Consider the following 19,878-nt stretch of genomic DNA (forward strand, 5'->3'; position numbering starts at 1 on the left):
AAAGGCTTGTCTGTCACCGCCCAGATTTGCATCCGTGCTCGGTGTCACAGCTGCTCCCGCTGGGTCGTTTCCTGGCTTCTGTAGCCGGGGCTAAGACCTCTGAGAACTGGACGGAGAGGGAAGCTCCGTGCTGATTCTTTTTGGTAACCTAACGCAGTAATTACAACCTCCCACGGTGTGTGAAATAAGACCTCATAAAGAAAAGTGGCATTTCAGGTAGCGGGGCCCCGCCTGGGTTGGGGTCTGGCCAGAGAGATGACGGGCCCCTTGGGAAAGCCAACAGTGAGACAGCCACTTGTGTGGAGCTCATCAAACACACGTTCCTGAGGCAGGCATCTTGAAGAGAGCTGTTTTATGTTTCAATAATGTTTAAATACTTTACATACAAAAAAAAGAAAGAAAAAGAAAACAAAAAGGCCACAACCTCAGGGCTCCTAATTTGAGCAACAGCCGTGTTTACAACCAAGCCGCGTTTTTTCTGCACAGAAATCACAATTATGCATGATCAGCTTATGGAGGTGATGCAAAGGGAAAACGTGAGAGACTCCCCCTAGAAAACATGTTTGCTGGTTGGTTTGTTTGTTTCTTTAATGTTCCAAGAAGTCCCACACACTCACTGAACGTGCACCAATAAGTCAGTAATCCAAACCTTGAATTTCAAAGTTCTGCAGGGTCACAGTGACCCGGGTGTTCAGCACTGCACAGATTTTGATCTCAAACCAGCCGCTCAGACCACCGTTCCATTTTCCAGTTCATCTGCACGTTTCACTCCGTGACCCACGCCGGCACGGTGTGCTTACCGCTTTACAATCACGTTCAGAGTGAATCAAGACTGCTGTCTGTCAGCCCTTATAGTTCCGGTTTTGCAGCTCGTTGTGTTGGGAGATTAATGAAAAACATTCCATGCAATGTAATAAGTAACAGGTCAAACCAGAGTGCATAATTAGACAAGGGTGGGGTACATGGCAGTAAATATCATGCATGGAAATAAAAGACAGCAACTCAACTTGTGACCTGCAGCGTGCAGGTCTTTGAAATGTACTTGAAATCGATATAAAACGAACAGTGCGGCCTTAAATCAAATAAACGTGCCATTGTGTCGATTTCTTTCCAGACAGAAAGAGGTGGGCCTCCCTTTCACACCGTCCCCGCGTTCCTCAGGTCCCACAGGAAAAACTGCGGATTAAATCACTTCCTCCTACATCTCGATACCAAAGTGGTTGGACAACATTTTCTGTGTTAGTTGATAACTTGAGCTTTTTTTTTTCTAGCACACACACACTCACACACACACACACACACACACACACACACACACACACACAGAGTTTACCTGCAGTGCTATTAGAGGAATAATTAAGCATCTTGTCAAACACACTTTCCTGATAGTGAGATGACGAGAGTCATACGACTCATTCATTGCAGGTGGGACTGATTGTGAATTGGGTCCCGACGGTTTTGTTATTTTTGAAAAGGAATCAGGAAACAAACTTGGCGCACCGACCCTGTTCGACGGTTCATCTGAGTCCAAGCTGAACCATACAGAAAGTTTTCTCGTGATAACTGGTGTGCTTGTTCCGCTAAAAGCACTGCAGAGAGTGACACACAAGTCACACTTAAAATGTTCACAAAAAAGCACCGGAAAAACTTGCTGGACCGAACAGCGCGAGACTGAATTCACTGTTTGAGGTCTTTGCTGGTAAACGGTCTATTTTGACATTCTTCATTTTTGACATACAACTTGGAAATTAATGAGTCTCAGAGATGCTAAGCTAAGCTTTCTGCTCACTGCCCTCATGTAAAGTGAAGCTATCTTACCCCTGGCTCTGCGCCATACCTCTGACGCGTTCAGGACAACGCGGATGTTTGAATTCCAACCAGGAAAGAGGGAAAGCATGAGGACACACTGAGGAAAGGTGTTTGCCAGCCCCTTAAAAAAAAACATATAAAAAAAGAAGGATGTATTCTCAAACAAATCAAGCCACCATCTTGTTTTAAGTGATGTCAAGTCAGACGAATCAGAGCTCTGAAAAGAAAAACCAAGCTTCCGAATTGTAATTTCAGAGTTTGATGCTGTTCATTTCATCTTTCACTACTCAGAGACCTTAATGAAAGCAGGAGGTCGTTCAGTCGCATCTTTGACGAAGTAAACTAGGACCCGCACCATATGTTCTCCCTTTAGCTGCTTCTTCTGTGACGATGTGGTTCCACGTGACTTGAGGGCCACAAATGTTGTATATATATATATAATATCTTCACATCAATGAGGACAGTACTGACAAGAACAAAAGATCTGAAATGTATCTTCAGAAATGTATTTTGTGAAGCAACCAAAACAGTTCCAACATGAAGAGAAAATATCGTGAGGAAACCCTCTGGGCAACGCAAAAGCTTGAGTGAGTTAAAGATCGTCTAATCTTAGTCAGCAAAAAAAAAAGAAAAAAAAAGAAGGCAAATGCACGTCATTTCCAAAATATCCAACCACTCTGAAGATATCAGGAGAGGTCGATGTTCTCATACTCGCCGTGGTCCGAGTCATCCAGTTCGATACCTGGAACCAGGCTGTAGTACTCAGTGGACTGGTTCATGTAAGCTTTCTCCCTGTCAGCTGAGTCTTTCATCACCTCCGTCACACTGACCGTGTCCAGCTCTGTCTTGCTGGTTCTGTCGGGCTCCTGAGGGGCCTGCCTCCCCTCTGTAGAGCTGGAGCGACGTGAGGAACCTCGGGGGATCGACTCGACCGAGCCCATCCTGACCTCCACCTCTTCGTAGATGTCCCTGGTGCTGCCCAGATGCTGGGCAGGCGGGCGCAGCAGCAGCGGGTTCTTCAGGATCTCATTTCCTCCAGCTTTAATCTGCTCACCTGCTGCAGGAAGGTCCTTGCTGCTGCTCCTTAGCCCATTGTGGCTGGAGGTCCTTTTCTTTGAGGTGTTGAACGCAGGTGTTTCTTTCTTCTTCGTCTTCCTCCCGCAGCACCAGCAGAGCACCAAGGTGGAGAGGATGAGGAGGGGGAGCGTGATGAAGAGCGCAGTGAGGCCGGCTGGGCGGCAAATATCATCAAGCTTCACTGACCACACGACCCTGCCAGCCAGGCTCCTGGGAGAGAGACAGGTTATGTTTCCCACCAGCTCCTGCAGCTTTACGGTCCTATTAACCTGCCAACCATCTTCCAGACCTTCCAGGAACAAACAGGAGCAGTCCCAGAGGTTTCCGTCCAACTCCAGCCTTTGTAGCAGGGGCTTCTGCAGCACAGAGCCTGGGAGGAAATGCAGCAGGTTCCCCTGCAGGCTCAGCTTCTGGAGGCTGTCCGAGTCCTGAAGGAAGTCTTCTGGAAGCTCCTGAATCATGTTGTCGCTCAGGTCCACCTCCACCAGGCGGGGCTGGGAGGCCAGGAACTCCCTTGGCAACACTGTTAGTCTGTTGTGATTTAAGTAAACGTTTTGCAATGTAGATGCCTGTTTGCCAGCCATTTCCACAGAGGAGATATTACAGTTGGAGAGATCCAGTATCTGTACGTTCGTCTCATTGTTAAACACAGACAAGCGCACGTGGATGAAAGCAGAGCCGGAGAAGTTCAGGCAGCAGACGTCAGCCGGCACCTGGGAGGGAAACTCAGTCAAAACAGTGGCTGCTGGACACACACAGCCGACAACAAGGCCCGTCCTCACCAGCAAGACGAAAAGCAGCAGGGCACCACACTGATGAACCATGTCTGAAGGAGGAAATATGCAGTTAAAGACAGAACAACTCGGAGGACTCAACTTGTCGTGTCTCTCTCTCTGTCAGCCCAACCTCTTCGTCTTGAAGGGGATCCTCTCTATCCAGGCTGACTGAGACGTAAATGGGCTTGTAAACCCCGCAGTTCCTCGGAGGACTCCCAGTTGCTCTGAGGACCGTTGGAGTTGGTATGGTGACACAAGTCACTCGGGATCACGACTCCCGTGTTCGGCTGTGGGAGAGGAAACAGACACTACTATGATCTTCAGGTGAAAGACAGGCTGCACCAAATCACTGGAAAGTAGTTCTGGCTAAAAAACAACAACAACAACAAAAAGCTTGGCATTTGAAACTATGTCACTGTGAATATTACACCAAACCCTGGAGAACTAATTTTTTAACTTCTGACAGAGATGGGCGAACACCTTTCATCCATTACCGTTCATTGTGCTCAGCTAACTCGCAGCTCGTCCCCCCCAACCCCCCAACCCCCCGGATGGCTTTGGGGAGGATGGCAAATAAGTTGCAAATGTTGGTGTGTTCCTTTGCAACAACAACAAAACACTCCAGCAGGTCTGTCTGTGGCGTTGTGGTGGCCGCGTTAACATCAGTATGGGAACCTCAGACGTGAAATTGGTCCTAATTACATCTCATAAAATGACCTGTCGGACTATTTTCAGATCGCATTCCCGCGGCGCGTTTTATTTTGAGACCGTGACATGACATCACCAGGAGGGCTTCTCTCACAGAGATGCAAAAAAAACCTAATTGCTGGTCACGTTCCAAAAACTCCCGTGTGCTTGGCGGCGCCGCCTGAACCTTAAAAACCGACGTGGTCGACGTAAACAGGGCCCGTCTTTTCCAACTGACTTACATGTTGAAGCCGGAAGAGACAGAGAGAGAGAATCAGTGCGTTTGGGTCGTTGCACGGGGCTTCCCAAACCACCACAATAGATCTGGAACGCTGTTCTAGGGTGACGGGGCAGGAATGTGCTCACTCCCCAACAACAGGGCCAATTCATCACTGGCGGAGGGTCTAAGCGGGACTACAGCTGTCAGCGGGGACTCCCGCTAAAGCCACGCTCCACCCACATATCATCATTGGCTTCTCCTCATCTTGAATTCATTAAGAAGTTGGTTTTTTTCCCTCACTCCCGTTTACAAATTTAAAATGATTCCGCTCAATGAAAGATGCGCTGTAAACCATGTGAAGGTCCGGGCAGCAGAGTCTGGCCAATGGAGGAGTGGGAGGGGAGACTTCCTCTGAATACAGGGTCCCCAGAACTGTTTCAGTCAGGTTGATCCGCCTCAAGTGTGAAGTGAAGTGATGAATATACGACTGGGTAAAGAGGACCTGGATTACACCTTGATTCTAACGTTGGCGCTCCAGTTCCTTCCGTGTAACAGTCCCTGTTTTCTGAAGTCTGGACTCACCGGGGAGGTCGTGGAGGGGGAAACAGGAAGTACCACATCACAGCTGTAAGCTTGTGCGATGAGGTCACAAGGTGCCATTTTCATGTAAGGTAACTGTGAACTTGACCTTTGACCCCACCATGTTCCCCAGTTCATCAATGGGTCCCAGTGGATGTTTGTGGCAAATCTGAATGTGTCCTGGTGTTTAAGTGTTCATGAGCAAGACCCTGAACCTCTGCTAGCCACCAGCCTCCGAATACAAGCCAACAGCTGGCATAGCGCAACAGCGTGTGTGTGTGTGTGTGTGTGTGTGTGTGTGTGTGTGTGTGTGTGTGTGTGAGATAGTGTGAATGGAAGAGCGATAGATTAGAAGAGAGCGATACAAAAGCCTCCTACAGAAACGGACGTAACTTCACGGTTTAGTCCAGGACAAAGAAAGAGAAACGGAACAAACAAAAAATGAACCGACAGAAACCCAGAACCATTCAGTCGTCACTGCTCCTCCCTGAGGGAAAACATCTCTCTGGTCCATGTGAGACGGTCTGCGTGTCTGACAACCGATGGAAGGAACAGAGCAGAGCTCTCTGGCGAGGGGAAGAAAACTACAATAAAACTAGCGCGGCATTAATTCACTGCACATTCAACTAATCACCCTGACATTTAAAGCCTCCAAGCAATGCTGAGTCCATTCAGAGGTTCCCTCTGAACGCGGCGGGTGCGTTCCGACGCTCCTCACCTCACCAGCCTCGGCTACAGGCCCAGTCATGGGGAGCTGAAGGTGAAAGTTTGAATTCAAAGAAAAAGAAAGCAGCTTCACATAAAGCAGAGTTAAAGCTGAGAGCCCGACACTAAAGGAGCTGCTCATGCTTCTTTTCTTTTTTGCTACGGGAGGCGTTGAGTAGTTGGAAGTAAGAAAATGAGGATTAAACAGCTTTTTGTAAGTTTTAATGAACTGTACTGTTTGTTAATTAAGGCAGATGACATTTTGTGCATCGCTTTTTTGCCAAGAGTGACAGAGGAAGACTTCAGTCCGAGTCAAAACTACGACGTAGAAACAACAGATCAGGGATGAGAGGCTCAGCCTTGAACCCGTGAAACCAGCGCACCTCAGACGACGCCTTCGAACAAAACCCAGACAAACTCGACACAGCGAAGCAGTCCAGGTCCACCGCCAGCTCACACACATTTTTATCTGGTGGGTCATAGATGACATCAGTGGCGTCAGAGGAGGAGAGTATCACGGCGTTGCCTGGCTGCTGCCTTCACATGATCCTCCATCACGCTGGATGGGAGCACCGCTATCAAAGACTCCGCCCAGCTACTCATTTTCTCATATTCATGACTCAGTGTGTTTAAAGGAGTGACCACAGTTACTACGTACGACGACTTAACTGTGGTCACAATGCTGCTACGCTTCTTTTTTTTTCCTGTGACAGTAAAAAGTTTGAGAAGTACTGATACGAACTATGGAGGTTTATATTTCATGATAAGCACTTTAATGCCGTACATGGCGAGATATCACACAGCCCTGCTGGAACGCCTGTAGGACACGCCGTCAAAAACGGTACAGACACCCACCGGGACTCCAGGATGACCTGAAGAATGTTCGGCGGTCGGAGCTCAAACCGCAGAGGCAAACAACCACAAGGATCCACGGACCTGCGACCATCCGTAGCTCTCATAGCAAGTTGAATATCAAAGCTACGGAGACACACCTGCCACGTAAATCCCAGAAATCCTTCCACCGCTAATAAAAGTACATTCCGAGTCCTTAAAACTCTTCTCTTGGGCGCCTGCTCAAATCACGTCTGCGCCCGAAAGTCCAGGATCCGTCTGAATAAAAGTCGAGTCGCCGTCTCGTAACTCGGTAAATAACGACGATGAATGAGCCGAGAGCTTGAGGGAGCGAAGAGGGGAAACATCTGTGAGGAAAACAGCCGGCGGCTTGGATGCGTTTAGTGGAAGTTCACCTCAAACCCTGGGAAGCCTGAAATGCTCGTGTGTGTTAAGTTCATGTCCTGCAGCTGATCATCTGCATGTCGCGCTGGTTCTGCTCCACCTGACGGAGATCAGCAGGGTTCCCTGAGCAGGTTTGGGAGCGAGGGTGAAATAAGACTCCTGTGAGACGTTAATTCTTTGCATTCCGCGGGTGAGATATCTACTGTGAATGCCTCGAGAGCCAAACACACACACACACACACACACACACACACACACACACACACACTCTCACACACACTCACATCTCGGTTTGATAACAAGCAGTTCAAAGGTTAAAGGTTAACCACTAAGATGAGCCCCGTCTCTGGTTGCCTTGGCTGTTTTCTGAGGCAAGCGCTCCCTCCCAGTGTTGACACGTGAGCTGACCTTTGAATTTTGGATTTTGCTGAACAGTAAACAGTCCAGAGCTTCGTCCATACAGGATTTTCTTGGATCATCTCCCGTCACGGGGTGTGTGTGTGTGTGTGATGAGAAGCTTTAAATCTGGAGAACAATGATGATCTCACCCGCTAACAATGTTAGCTCCTACATCCTCTCTTGTTTCCTCTGAAATAAATGACTCCATTCTCTGTGGGCGGCTTTTATCAGCCAATACCGTCATGTAAAAATGTTGGCAGGTTTACAGAGTGAACGTACGTCTTTAGATACCTGTACTTTGGGTTGTAGTTTTTGTGTCATCAACAGTCTAATTAACATCCCAAAAAATATAGGGTTTCTAGATAGCAATATTCTACAAATGTAAGGAGGGAATCAAGTGGAAATGAAGACTAAATCTGAGTCATCACATTTCACATTTGTTCTTTCTTTGAACAACAAAAAAAACCAACATCATACAGCTGCAACCAACAAGTGCCAAAAAGAAGGAAAGAAAAAAAGAGAAAAGAATTCACAGCATAAGCACTCCTGTTTGTGATGTCAGTCACAATGAAGCAGAACCTCACCTGTGAACGCCATGAACGTCGGGTGCAGGAGGCTCATGAAGCCTGCAACTCGGACTCGGGATCCACACATCACCCACACCGAGGGCAGCAGCGTCTCCTCTCCCTCTGCATCCCGGCAGCAGGACGGACTGAACCTCTCCTCCTCCTCCCCTCCGGAGGAGGGTGTGTCTTCCTCTGGGCGGAATGTGGAAATGCAGCGTCCAAAATGTAAACCTGAGGAATGCGTGTTCAGTACGGTTACCGTTTGTATCTGTCTGCCCGGGGAGGTGACACCCGTTTATCACCAAAGTTTACGCCTGAATTCAAGTGATTTGATGCGAAAACTGATCTCGGGACTGTTTCACTCGGGAGGTTTTGTGGTGAATGTGCGCCCTCTGGTGGCTGAAGCAACTTTACCTCACGACACTCAGGAAAACCACAAAGCAGGACAACTCTGCTGCAACATAAAATCGCACTATGACACAAGTTGCCATCGACATGACCTGAATTTATGCCCCTCACGACACCATCATTTAGGACTCCACGGCTCACCTACGCTGTCATAACCTAAAACTAAAGGCGGGCTTGAACAACAATGATGTCACCTGGTGGTGGAGCTGCAGGTCCACTCGGGGGTCCCCACAAAGGTTTTAAGGCATTGGAGCTTGCAAGTGTCCATCCGCGCTTGAGAGGCGGACAAACCCTTCGCCAGGGACAGCCGTCGTCTTCTCACAAGATCTAACGACTCTTGAAAGGTCCGTCTCGTCTGGCTAGTAAATCTGCAACCAAATCTTCTCCCCCTTCAGCCATTGTGGATTAAAAAAATAGCGAGATACGTTCGATTTGTCAGCTAGCGGTCTCCAGGTGAGCACTGCCTCCGCTCGGACCCTCACAGGTGAAGATCCCGTTACCGTCACCAACTCGGGAACTGATTGGCTGTCGCAACCAACGCCGTGTGCCCGTTCTCTCAGCGCGCAGACGCCTGCACCGTTGATTCTGAAGGCCTCGAACGGATTTCATACAGCCTGGCAACACAAGGTAGCTGAATTCTGATTGGATAAAAACTTTAACCTTAAAATACAGCAAGGATATAATAGGACATGAAGAGAGGAGAATATGAATAAATGAGAAAATGAAATTAACTTGTATCATGTGGTTATGTTAGGCCAGCAGAGAAGGCTTTGCTGGCGCACCACTGATTTAGAGTCTGGATTAACCTGGTCCTCTCTTGATGTCTTTGGATGGTGGGAAGAAGCCGGAGTACCAGAGAGAACCCACGCAGGCACAGGGAGAACAAGCAGACTCCACACAGAAAGACCCCGTGCCTGAACCGGGACTCTAATCTGGAACCTTCTTGCTGACCGCCCTGCTCAAGCTGCCTTCAACTAATATTGCATCTTCTTGCAGTTTGAAAACTGCAGTTGGCGATGATGCAAATAACTGTGGTGAATTGTGCGAAACCCAACAAATCCCCAAATAGGGGAGCGATTATTTAGCGGACGTTCAGGGGACATTCGGTTGAGTCAAGTTGTCTGAACGGCACTGAAGGAACTTTGTGACCTGCATGGGCGTAGAGCTGGAAGTGAAGGGAGGACGGAGAGAGGTGAGGGACACTAAGCCGTCTACCAAGAGAGAACTTCAAGCAGGGCCTCGGCCGTCAAGCAGGGCTGGGAGGGGTAACGACCTGAAACTGAGGCCAACAACTCACATCACCACCTAATGAGACGATTGCTCTGGCGTTATGACCACTTGTTTTTGCCACCACCCCCGTGGGTGGTTATATACCGGATACTTCCCACCAGAATATTAGAACTGAAGAAGCTTCTTGGATGAGGGGCGAAACGTCTTTGCTCACTAGAGGTGAGTCCAGTTGCCTGGTTTGATCATTTTTGAGAAGCCTCGTTACGTCAAACCTTGTGAATTTCTGCACCAAAGTCAGCATCATTCAAAGCTCTTCTTCTGGCTGACAAAAGAACGGCTCCTGCCTACCTGGACTCTCTCACTCAGGTCCACACGCCCCCTCGCCGCTACACTCTGCCTGTGAGAGTCGGCTGGTGCTCCCAGCCCAGCATGGCCTCCGGCTAGACTCTTTTCCTGGGTTGCTCCCAAATGGTGGAATGGACCAACCGACTCCGTACGACCCGCAGAGACCCTTCCTACTTTTAAGAGGCATTTGAAGGCTCAACTGTTCAGGGAGCGAGCTGCACGGTGGTGCACTGTGGCCTCACAGCAAGGAGGGCCTGGGTTTGAGTCCCGGCTCGGGCACGCGATCTTTCTGTGTGGAGTCTGCATGTTCTCCCTGTTCCTGCGTGGGTTCTCTCCGGTACTCCAGCTTCCTCCCACAGTCCAAAGACATCAACTGGGGACGAGGCTGATTGATACTCTAAATTGACTGTAGATATGAATGTGAGTGTGAATGGTTGTCTGTCTCTCTGTGTTAGCCCTGCCGTGGACTGGCGACCTGTCCAGGGTGAACCCCGCCTCTCGCCCGTAGCCACTGCGATAGGCTCCAGCCCCCCCGCGACCCTTAATAGGAACAAGCGGAAGACCATGGATGGGTGGATGTTCAGGGAGCACCGAGGCACTCAAGTCTGACCCTTCTCCTCTCTGCCCTCGGGGGTAGAACGAGTCAGAGGGTCTAAGACCCGACTCTTAGTGAACACTTAGCACCGACAGTGCTGAATATTGAATGTGTTGACCGTTGAAAGATGTTGAATTCTTGGTTGTGGTCCGTTGTGCTTAAATTACAATAAGGGAGAAAAAAAGTCTTCTGCCACTAGATGGCAGCACCTGCAGTCAATCAATCTTGAGGCATTTTGTACTTCAGGTTTTTCACTCCATCATTCAGTAATATTTGAAATGTTTCGGTCTGTATATAAAGAAAACAATTCAAAAGATAAAAAATACCACTATACATGCAACTGTTTATCATGTGGTTTTATTGAAATTCAAGATTACATTTTCCTACAACACTGATGTGGTTTGCACACTTCAAACAAACGGTGCAACAGCAACAAAAAAAAAAGTTTTAAAAAAATACATTGGTGGGATGGAAGCATCTTTATGGTCTGATTCTCTGAGAGTTCTACAGCAGGACAAACCCAATCGATCAAACTGACCTCAATTTGACAGTTTGGTATTCGTGGATGCTTGGATGTTTGGAGACATCAGGAATTTAAACATGCATAGAGGTTTCTTTTTTTTAAAAAGTGCCATAAATGTTTTAAAATCTACAACTGTGTGATAGATCTTTGCACATATTCATATATACATATATATATATATATATATATATATATATATATATATATATATATATATGTATATATATATACACACTCTCCATTGATTGTAGCCTGTAGATACATATATCATCACGGGAGCATAAAGCTAGCCTAGCATTCATCAGAACATCACATAAACGTTTTGTTTTTTTGCACCATTTCAAGTATTAAAACATTGATTAGCTGCAATGTGCACTGCTGGAAAAAAACAACAACAACTAAAATGTCAGACCCATTTATTGTCAGTTATATGAAATAGTGAACGAAGTCGTGAAGAGGATTTCTTTTTTTTTTTCTTCTTTTTTTTTTCAAAACAAAACTGAAAGTTAAACTCTGACCCCGACTCAATTTAAGTTTTTTCCTTCGGCTAAAACCAGAAGTGCTGCTTGGCAGTCTTTTTTTTTTTCTCTCTCTCTTTTTTTCTTCTGAACCCGAATAGAAAACAGCATAAAGGCAGACGACTGACATATACATGATGCAAAATAATAACAATAACAATAATAATAATAATAGCAATCTAACAAAAAAAATAGTAAAGCCCCCGTTTATTTTGTGTTCATCATCAGGGACTATGTTCACATGCACAGAGCATTTGGGTGTTTACTTGTGCTCGATGGAACGCGACGTGTCATGGGCACCAAACCGACTCGGTCCTGAGCAGAACCCCTGAGGGAACACGAGCGAGGCAAGGAAATGGGAAATGATCCGATGAACGGCTGACACTTTTAATCTACGGCCTTGCTCATGTTCCCTCAAGTTCGATCAGCCACTGAAAGGTAGGCACATACCTCAGCACGCCGCGGCAATCTCACTTTTTCCTGACCGTGACATGAAGCAGGGTTTTAATGTTTGCACGGCCCAACGCGTAAGGAGTATCATTGTACACGTAAACATAGCCACTGATATTGCTCTGTCTCTGTTCTCTAAGGCACTCAGGTATCCAGTATACTTCACACAAAATTAAATTTTGGCAGGTTTGCAGAATAAAGGTTGTATATTTGTACGGTTTGGATCGCCCAGGCTGGTACAGCTGTACATCTAAACGGGAAGACCAGTTTTCTGGCCCGGTATTTTCTTGGGTTGTCAACTCGGGTAACTTGTAACTCTCCAGGGATTCCTTGATCCCGCGTGGATGTGAAATCAAATTAATATTTTTCTTTAGTTCACAATTCGATGAACAGTTGCACTGAGTTGGAATACTGTTTAAACTTAGCCAGGTGTGGTTTAAGTCTCTCCCCATCTGACTCAAAACTCCAACAGTGGGCGTGGAGGCAAACTGATGACAGCGTCGTGAGTTCATTGGCATCCATATTTGACAGCAGTTCCACATCCTTTGCCAAATTCAACTTCGTTCGGAGCATACTGCAGGCCTGACCCTACTCCTCTTCATTCAAGCGCTGACAAAAACCAGGCGGGCTGAGTAGATCAGGTCGGCGAAGTAGAGGATGAGGTTGACCGCAGTGAGAATGGCCACTGCCATCATCCTATCCCACGGACACAGCCCCAGCGTGCTGCTGCAGCTGGATGGCCTTTCTTTTATTCCGCCATGCTTGGGGTCGAAGCTGAAGATGGGCCAGATGATGGTCGCTGACAGATAGAGCAGCACAGCTAGCAGGGCGTAGGCAGACAGGAAGCGGGCAAATGGGAAGGGGAGGCGACCGGTGCACTCCCCTACACAGAGCAGAATGATGGCCGCTGACAGGATGAAACAGATGCAGTAGACAGACATGCAGTACTTGTACGCAGCGATACGATCATACATCACTGGGTCACTGATGAAGACGAAGATGATGCAGCCGACAAAGGTCTCGCAGACTTTCAGCAAGCCAGGAGCTGTGGCCATGTAACCAGCTACCTCGCCTGGACGTGCCTTACTGATGCTCACCTCGCTCATGTAAGCGATGGTGGCCAGGCAGGAAAAGACGGTTGACACAATGCGGTAATCCCGGAGCTCGCTTGGTCCCATGCTCCCCTTGAGGAAGTAGAGGGGAAAGATGATGGAGGCAGACAGGCAGAGGAGGGCAGCGTAGCAGGCGAAGGTGATCGGGAAGTTCCTCCAGGAAACAGGGGCTCTGGTCTGCAGGCCGAACAACTCCACCAGGATGATGAGCAGAGTTCCGGCGAAGCTGAAGGCCCAGCAGAAGATGCACCAGTCTCCAGTGCCGTGGATTAGTCTGCCTCCATGCACCGCCACAGAGAACGCCACACAGGAGAAGACCATGGCTGCCAAACGTGTCCAAAACAGGGGGCTGGAGTGGAGGACTATAGCCATGTTTGGTAGATTTCAAAGGCGACGAGAGAAGCTGGAGAATAAAAGGCTCCTGTGAGAGGTTGCTGCCTGGTGTATTTCTTCCCTCAGATTTGCACCATCAGCCGCTGGGACAGAGAAATCTGCAAGAAGAAACACACAAACAATAATAATCAACTTTAAGCAATGACCAGCACTTTCACATGAAGTTCTAGTTATAACCACACGAGGGCTGCAAAACATCTCACACAACCTCTGCGTCCCCTTTGCTGAAACACACAATGCTGTCATTGTGTTTTTCTGAATGGTTGAAACAACAAGTGGAACCATGAAAACACAATTTCAGACCAGGGATAATGACGGCTCTGTGGGCCCTCTGGACGCAGCACATTTACATCTGCTCGAATCAACTGGCGAACACAGCCTCTTTTTCTTCGCCTCATATTAAACTCCAGACTGCTTTCTCAACAGCATTCCTGCACTGAGAGCGGAGCGGAGCGTTTCACTCGGACATTCCTCCGTGGTCATGTCCTTGGTGATGGGTGTGGCGTCGCAACCTCCGCCGACCCAACAGTGCGTCTGTCATCGCGCTCTAAACGGGGACTGCCTCACTTGTTCCTCTCCCACTCACGGAGACCTTTCGGAGTGGACCGAGCAAGAATGCTTGAAGTTTCCCTTCAGACATATTTTAGTAATTTTAAAATGTCAGCTTGGGAAAATAAATTTGTGTCCCATTAAGTTTTTGTCAAATTACCTTTTTTTTTTTTTTTTTCCTGAATTCAGAAAATTGCCGGTCTACTGATCATTCTTTGAAAACTCCTGAATCTACAACTTTGCAGACATTTGTAATTTCACACTTTAGCTTATGGGTACAGGACATCTACAAGATCAAGCAGGAAAAAATATCTATACTGCGTCCATGATATACTGTTTATAACTTGTACTCCTGTGTAGTTACCTTCACCATGAAATATAACATTTTCAACAATTTTGTTTTTTGAAACCCAGAGATACAGTTTGTTCCCAAGTTTAGTTATTTTACATTTTTGAACAAGTTACAACTTTTGGCCACGATAGGGTGACTAAGTTATAGTTCGTGGCCTCAAGGGAAAAGAATTCCTTTTTCTATGGCCTCTTTAAGGGCTCATATTTCACCTAAAAAAAAAAAAAAATCACCTTTAACTGTAAATGCGCTGGAGGCATCAGGGTCAATATTTGTGTAACTCTGAAACACAACTGGATCCCAACTCAATAAATCATGGCTTTTGATACAAGCAATTCCCCTGTTGCCAGAAGAATGTGAAACTTTCCTTTGAGAATCAAACTCCTCACATAAATCAGTCTGTACTGTGATAGTCAAATATCTTAAGGGAGTAAAAACGAAACACATCTTTTTTTGAGGTTCTTTGTTTTGTTTTTTATTAAGTAGACTTGATCTGAGAAGTCCCCATTTCCTATTTTCTCAAGCTGATTTTTCAACAGGGAAAGGTTTTATGAGTGCACAGGTATTTTTATTTTTGCAAAATTAAAGCCCATTTCATTGTTACACGAGGGACTATTTTCTGCGGTCTACACCAAGAAGGTGAGGCTCACTTGAAAAGGTGATTTCTCGTTCTGCTGGGCACCACTCAGTCCTTAACAACACCTGAGGTTATTTAGTTACAGACTTCCAGTAAAAATGGGGAGAGGTCTTCGGGAATGACTTCACTTTGGGCAAGTTGTAACTGGTCATGCCGTTCTCACTCCAAGACATAGTTTGGAAATGGAGTACCTCAGGGATGAGTCCTAAAACCTGGAAATCCATGAACATTCTGAGACATCTGGTTCCATCATCTCAAATTCTCAAATGGGTTTTCACTTAAATGCCTGAAGTAACATAAGTTGTTCTCACAAACTTGAGACATTCAACAAGTTGTCCAACAATATAAAGGATCCCAGTAAACGCAGCACTTGTAAAGGCAACGGTTGCTAACAAGTGGCTAACAAGGAGACCGCTGAGGTTACCAATAGACATTAATCAGCATCACGCACTGAAAACAAAAGAAATGTAAATCAAGTAGCTGTGACGTTTCAGTCACGGTTCCACAATGTCATTCCTACATAGAACATTAGCCTACTGCATAACGTTAGCCAATAATATAACGTTAGCCTATAGTATAACGTTAGCCTATAGCATAATGTTAGCCTATAGTATAACGTTAGCCTATAGCATAACGTTAGCCAATAATATAACGTTAGCCTATAGTATAACGTTAGCCTATAGCATAATGTTAGCCTATAGTATAACGTTAGCCTATTGCACAACTTTATAAAAGCAGTGATCATCAGTGAAACTTATCTGAACTAAACTTAAGTCTCATTTACTCTTTTTTTTTTTGCAGCACTTTTTTTTTGACAGTATCCAAAATTGCGGGTGTACATCATCCCTTTGTCACACAGTATCCTGGGGGACCAGCAGGGGAAACAGCTGGTCATGCTTTGTCACATCGACTTAAAAAAAGTGAGGTTTCCATCTCCTGTTTTTTTGTATTTGCACATTTGTGAAAAACCACCTCACATTTATTTGGGTAGTATGGTCACATTTTTGCCGTTTCCATCGACCTTTTGAAACGCAATACTTCAAAAAATACGCAGACGGAAACACAACTTGTGGGCTATGACAGTGAACATTGAGTATTTTCTCATCTCCTGTTTTCCAGATTTTAAAAAATGAAAGAAAAACACACACACAAATCTATTTAGCCACTCAAGATGGACATTTTTACAGTGCGATGTCCTCACTCTCCTCCCTATCCTTCACTTGGTTCCACGAGCTTCTCCCCCTCCTCGTTCCCAGTTTATACAGAGACAGTTATAAACACGGGGAAAGAGCCTGTTTACATCAGACCCATTAAACACCTATTAAACAGTCGAGGCTGCAGAGGTGAAGGGCAGAGCTGGGTTGAGGTTTTAATACAGAGAGCAGCACAAAACGAGAAAGAAATGGAAAAAGAAACTCCTTCTGGGTGACTCACTGAGGGACAAGGGAGAGGAGAGGGCGGGCGGGAGTCAAACAAGGGAGGAACTCGGGGGAAGCCCTGAGCCTCAGCTGCAGATGGACGCATAGTTTAAACAGAATGATGGAGTGGAATAGCAGAAGAGTGAGTCACCACAGGGCCCCCCTCTCTCTCTTTCATCACCCTCCTTTTTTTCTCTCTCTTTTTCTCCTCCCCCCCATCCTCCCTTACTTCTTGTAAGATTTTCCAGCTTCCTGATGCTTTCCAGATGTGCTCCAGTCTGGCTGCTGCAGAACAGTTGGTAACGTTGTCATATTTGCCAAGTTCTTTCCTCCCTTGTCTCCTCGTAGTCTCATTCGGTGGCTACTCCCTCACTTTTCCATCAGTTGTCCTCAGCTCAAGACTCCCACCCCGGCTCTAGAGCCAGGGTACCAATTACACGTCATGTAAACCACTCAAAATAAACGTACGCGCAGGGTCGTAATGGAAAAATCAATTCCGCCTCTCCTGCTTTGCTGCTTATGGAATCAATTCAGGAAAGAAATGGGAAAGGAAAGGAAAGTCGGGGGGAAAAGTGTCTTTACCATGTGCAGCATGGAAAACATGAGTGGGTCCCATATACAGGAGGCACTTCCCCAAATGGAAAAGGGCTGAAAATAGGTTGACACAAGCGCCTCACAACAGGACGTGACACCATCACGTACCCCTGCACACTAACTTTTCACACATATAACACAAGCACACACACACACACACACACATACACACACCTCAGGAAACAGTGTTTGTCTCAGACAGAGAGGTCATGTGTTTGGTTGTCATGACACAACATCACTAACTCGATTTCACCCATAATCTACTTTGGGTGAAACACAGGGCAGGCTGTGTTGGCAAGCCATTCCTCTGTGTGTGTGTGTGTGTGTGTGTGTGTGTGTGTGTGTGTGTGTGTGTGTGTGTAACCTAATATATCAGACTATAACCATTGTGTATTTGCAAAGGTTTTGGCAAAAAACAAAAACAAACAACAACAACAACAACACACTCTTCCCCCTCAAGCCGTCCCTCCAGACTGAACTCGGCTGTGCAATGAAATCAAAACAACAAAATACGTCAGTTTTTTTTTCCCACAACGCTATTAAAGCTCGTAGTATTGATAATGCATCACAGTACATCATGACAAAATTATACGTGGACCCACAATGGAAGCAGTACTTAGTGTATCCAATAGAAGTGCACTACTTTGCAATTTTTTTTTTTATTATAACAACTTGGAATCTTTTTTTTCTGTTAACATAATGTGATGTGCCACATATCAGACCACCAAGGTCAAACACAGCAAGTCGTGTTTGCAGTACAGTACTGCAACAATATGTCCTGGTACAACTATGATTCCTATCGTTTGCAACCTGCATCCTGAGCCAATAAAATCTATTTTCTCAGACTATTTGAGTCCAAACCTCCTGACCTTAAAACCGCTGACTTAAAGACTTGGCAACATCACGTTCATCACCCAAGAAGGGAAAAGTTGTTGTTGTTTTTTTCAAAGTGAGTGAAGGCGAGTGTCAGTGTGACAGCAGCACGCAGATGTTCATTCATCAACAGTGGGAGTGGGTGTGCCGCTTGCCGCACCCTACTCCTACCACACACACACACACACACACACACACACCACAGCTTGTTTTAAGGCAAAATGACACACAACATGGTCACACACACACACACACACACACACACATCAAAAAACTGTGCGAAGGAGACTGCACACATTTATCGAGTTTTGAGGAACATTTATAAGATACCAAGAAGAAAATACTTCATTTAAAAAGAAAAAAAAAGTTCTAAACTCATCAACGTGTAACCCACGATTTATTTAAGCCGTATTGCGATATTTGTATTACTCCTCACGCAGGCTAATTTCTAGATTTTTTTTTTTTTTTTTTTTTTAAGTGTTGAATTTCAGACGGATGCACGTCTGATCCCGTCTGAACACACGCGGCTGAGCGAGAAGCGACAAGTTTGCAGCGGGGCGTTAGAGAAGTTCCTTACCTCGGGCTCTCGCTGGCCTGCGGCTCCTCCGGCGCATCCAGTGGCGGATTGACTGCTGCTGCTCCCCGGCTTGACTTCTTCACAGCCAGGAGGAGCAACTCCCCGCCCTTGCAAACCAAATTAGGCATCAAATGTCTGCACCGTTATTCACATCTGTCCCCAACTCTCCCCCTCCGCCTCCCCTCGTAGCCCGGAACTTCACCGCGTTTTGATTGGCTGGAGAAAAAAAAAGCAATAAATAAATAAATAAATAATAATGGCCTCGTGCTGGTTTCTGCAGCCAGTGATGGAGGAAGTACAAAGTTCCTTTTCTTAAACAAAAGAAGACATTCCCAGAGAAGATGGTAGACTCTGGTTGCCATGTTGTCTGTGATACCTCATAAACAAATCTTAATAATAATAATGATCGATTTAATTTACGGGCACCTTTCAAGCGCCCAGGGGTCAAATCAAGCGCGCAGGCCACCACCCTGATCACACATGAGACAAAGCTGTGAATCGGCGGTGTCACAACCGTGGTTGGTTGAATCGAGAGGAACCAAATTCAGTGTTTTTGGATGTTTGGCAGGAGAGTTTCATGTGTCTTGTCCTCCCGTTCATGCTCAGAACTGTCCGAGCCCAAGAGTGTACTCTAGTAATACCACAAGTTTTACAACGTTTAGACCTCAACAAAAATAACCACAAAAAAAACGTGTTTTTTTTTTTTTTTTCTCTACCAGGAAATTTCAGCTCTTGAAGAAAAGTTCACTCTCGGGACGACCGTGTGTCGACTGAGGGTTTAACGTTGGTTCATGCGTGTCCTCTTCATAAATAAAACTAAATTCCAGACAGAAGACTGCACCCTTTTAGGTCCCCTTTTTGTTACTGCCTCTCTCTACAAATGACGTACAAAAAAAAACCAACAATCAAACAAGGGGAGACAGATTCAGTTGTGTTTAATTCTATTTTTAAGAAATCCAGTTTTTGTCTCATCTAATCGGTGTGTCACTGTTGCTGGGCAGGAGTCGGAGATCAGGGCCGAGTATGCGGTGTTTTTGGTTTTTACTTTTCAGTTGTTCAGCCCAAATTTACAAAGGTACACGGCTGTAATGTGGCGTTGCGGTTGGCACAGATGAGGCATGGCATGAGAAGCGTCTTACTGTCTACTGGTGATGATGTCACTTAGATTGAGAGCCATTAGGTCACATGGTATGGAAGGTTTTTTTTTTTTTAAAAAAGAAGAATTCAAATCTTGTATTTGTAGAGGATTTTTG

At 46.1% G+C, this 19,878-nt stretch overlaps 2 protein-coding genes across 5 annotated transcripts; both read right to left on the reverse strand.

Moving 5' to 3' along the window:
* Positions 1-343: 343 nt before the first annotated feature.
* On the reverse strand, positions 344-10,220 carry LOC147261995 (uncharacterized). Of its 3 annotated transcripts, XM_086204348.1 has the most exons (5): positions 10,041-10,220; positions 8,073-8,285; positions 3,793-3,949; positions 3,669-3,712; positions 344-3,599 (listed from the first exon to the last, which is right to left on the reverse strand). In XM_086204348.1, exons 4-5 carry the CDS (start codon positions 3,708-3,710, stop codon positions 2,496-2,498), a joined length of 1,146 nt encoding a protein of 381 aa, XP_086060474.1. In that variant the 5' UTR covers positions 3,711-3,712; positions 3,793-3,949; positions 8,073-8,285; positions 10,041-10,220; the 3' UTR covers positions 344-2,495. The 3 variants fall into 3 exon arrangements, with proteins under 3 accessions (XP_086060474.1, XP_086060472.1, XP_086060473.1); XM_086204346.1 differs by having other exon boundaries at positions 344-3,712; XM_086204347.1 differs by lacking the exon at positions 10,041-10,220 and having other exon boundaries at positions 344-3,712; positions 8,073-8,332.
* A 655-nt stretch (positions 10,221-10,875) lies between these two features.
* On the reverse strand, positions 10,876-18,753 carry LOC147261996 (myeloid-associated differentiation marker homolog). Of its 2 annotated transcripts, none has more exons than XM_086204349.1 (2): positions 18,626-18,753; positions 10,876-13,726 (listed from the first exon to the last, which is right to left on the reverse strand). In XM_086204349.1, exon 2 carries the CDS (start codon positions 13,605-13,607, stop codon positions 12,726-12,728), a length of 882 nt encoding a protein of 293 aa, XP_086060475.1. In that variant the 5' UTR covers positions 13,608-13,726; positions 18,626-18,753; the 3' UTR covers positions 10,876-12,725. The 2 variants fall into 2 exon arrangements, with proteins under 2 accessions (XP_086060475.1, XP_086060476.1); XM_086204350.1 differs by lacking the exon at positions 18,626-18,753 and adding an exon at positions 15,948-16,110.
* Between the last annotated feature and the right edge of the window lie 1,125 nt (positions 18,754-19,878).

This window comes from Aulostomus chinensis, chromosome 5 (assembly GCF_037954235.1).
Source record: "Aulostomus chinensis isolate RoL2024-O1b breed Wild chromosome 5, RoL_Achi_v1.0, whole genome shotgun sequence".
Taxonomy (NCBI): domain Eukaryota; kingdom Metazoa; phylum Chordata; class Actinopteri; order Syngnathiformes; family Aulostomidae; genus Aulostomus; species Aulostomus chinensis.

Coding starts and splice junctions, on each gene's coding strand:
- LOC147261995 (XM_086204346.1), bottom strand. CDS start 3,710: ATGGTTCATCAGTGTGGTGCCCTGCTGCTTTTCGTCTTGCTGGTGAGG.
- LOC147261996 (XM_086204349.1), bottom strand. CDS start 13,607: ATGGCTATAGTCCTCCACTCCAGCCCCCTGTTTTGGACACGTTTGGCA.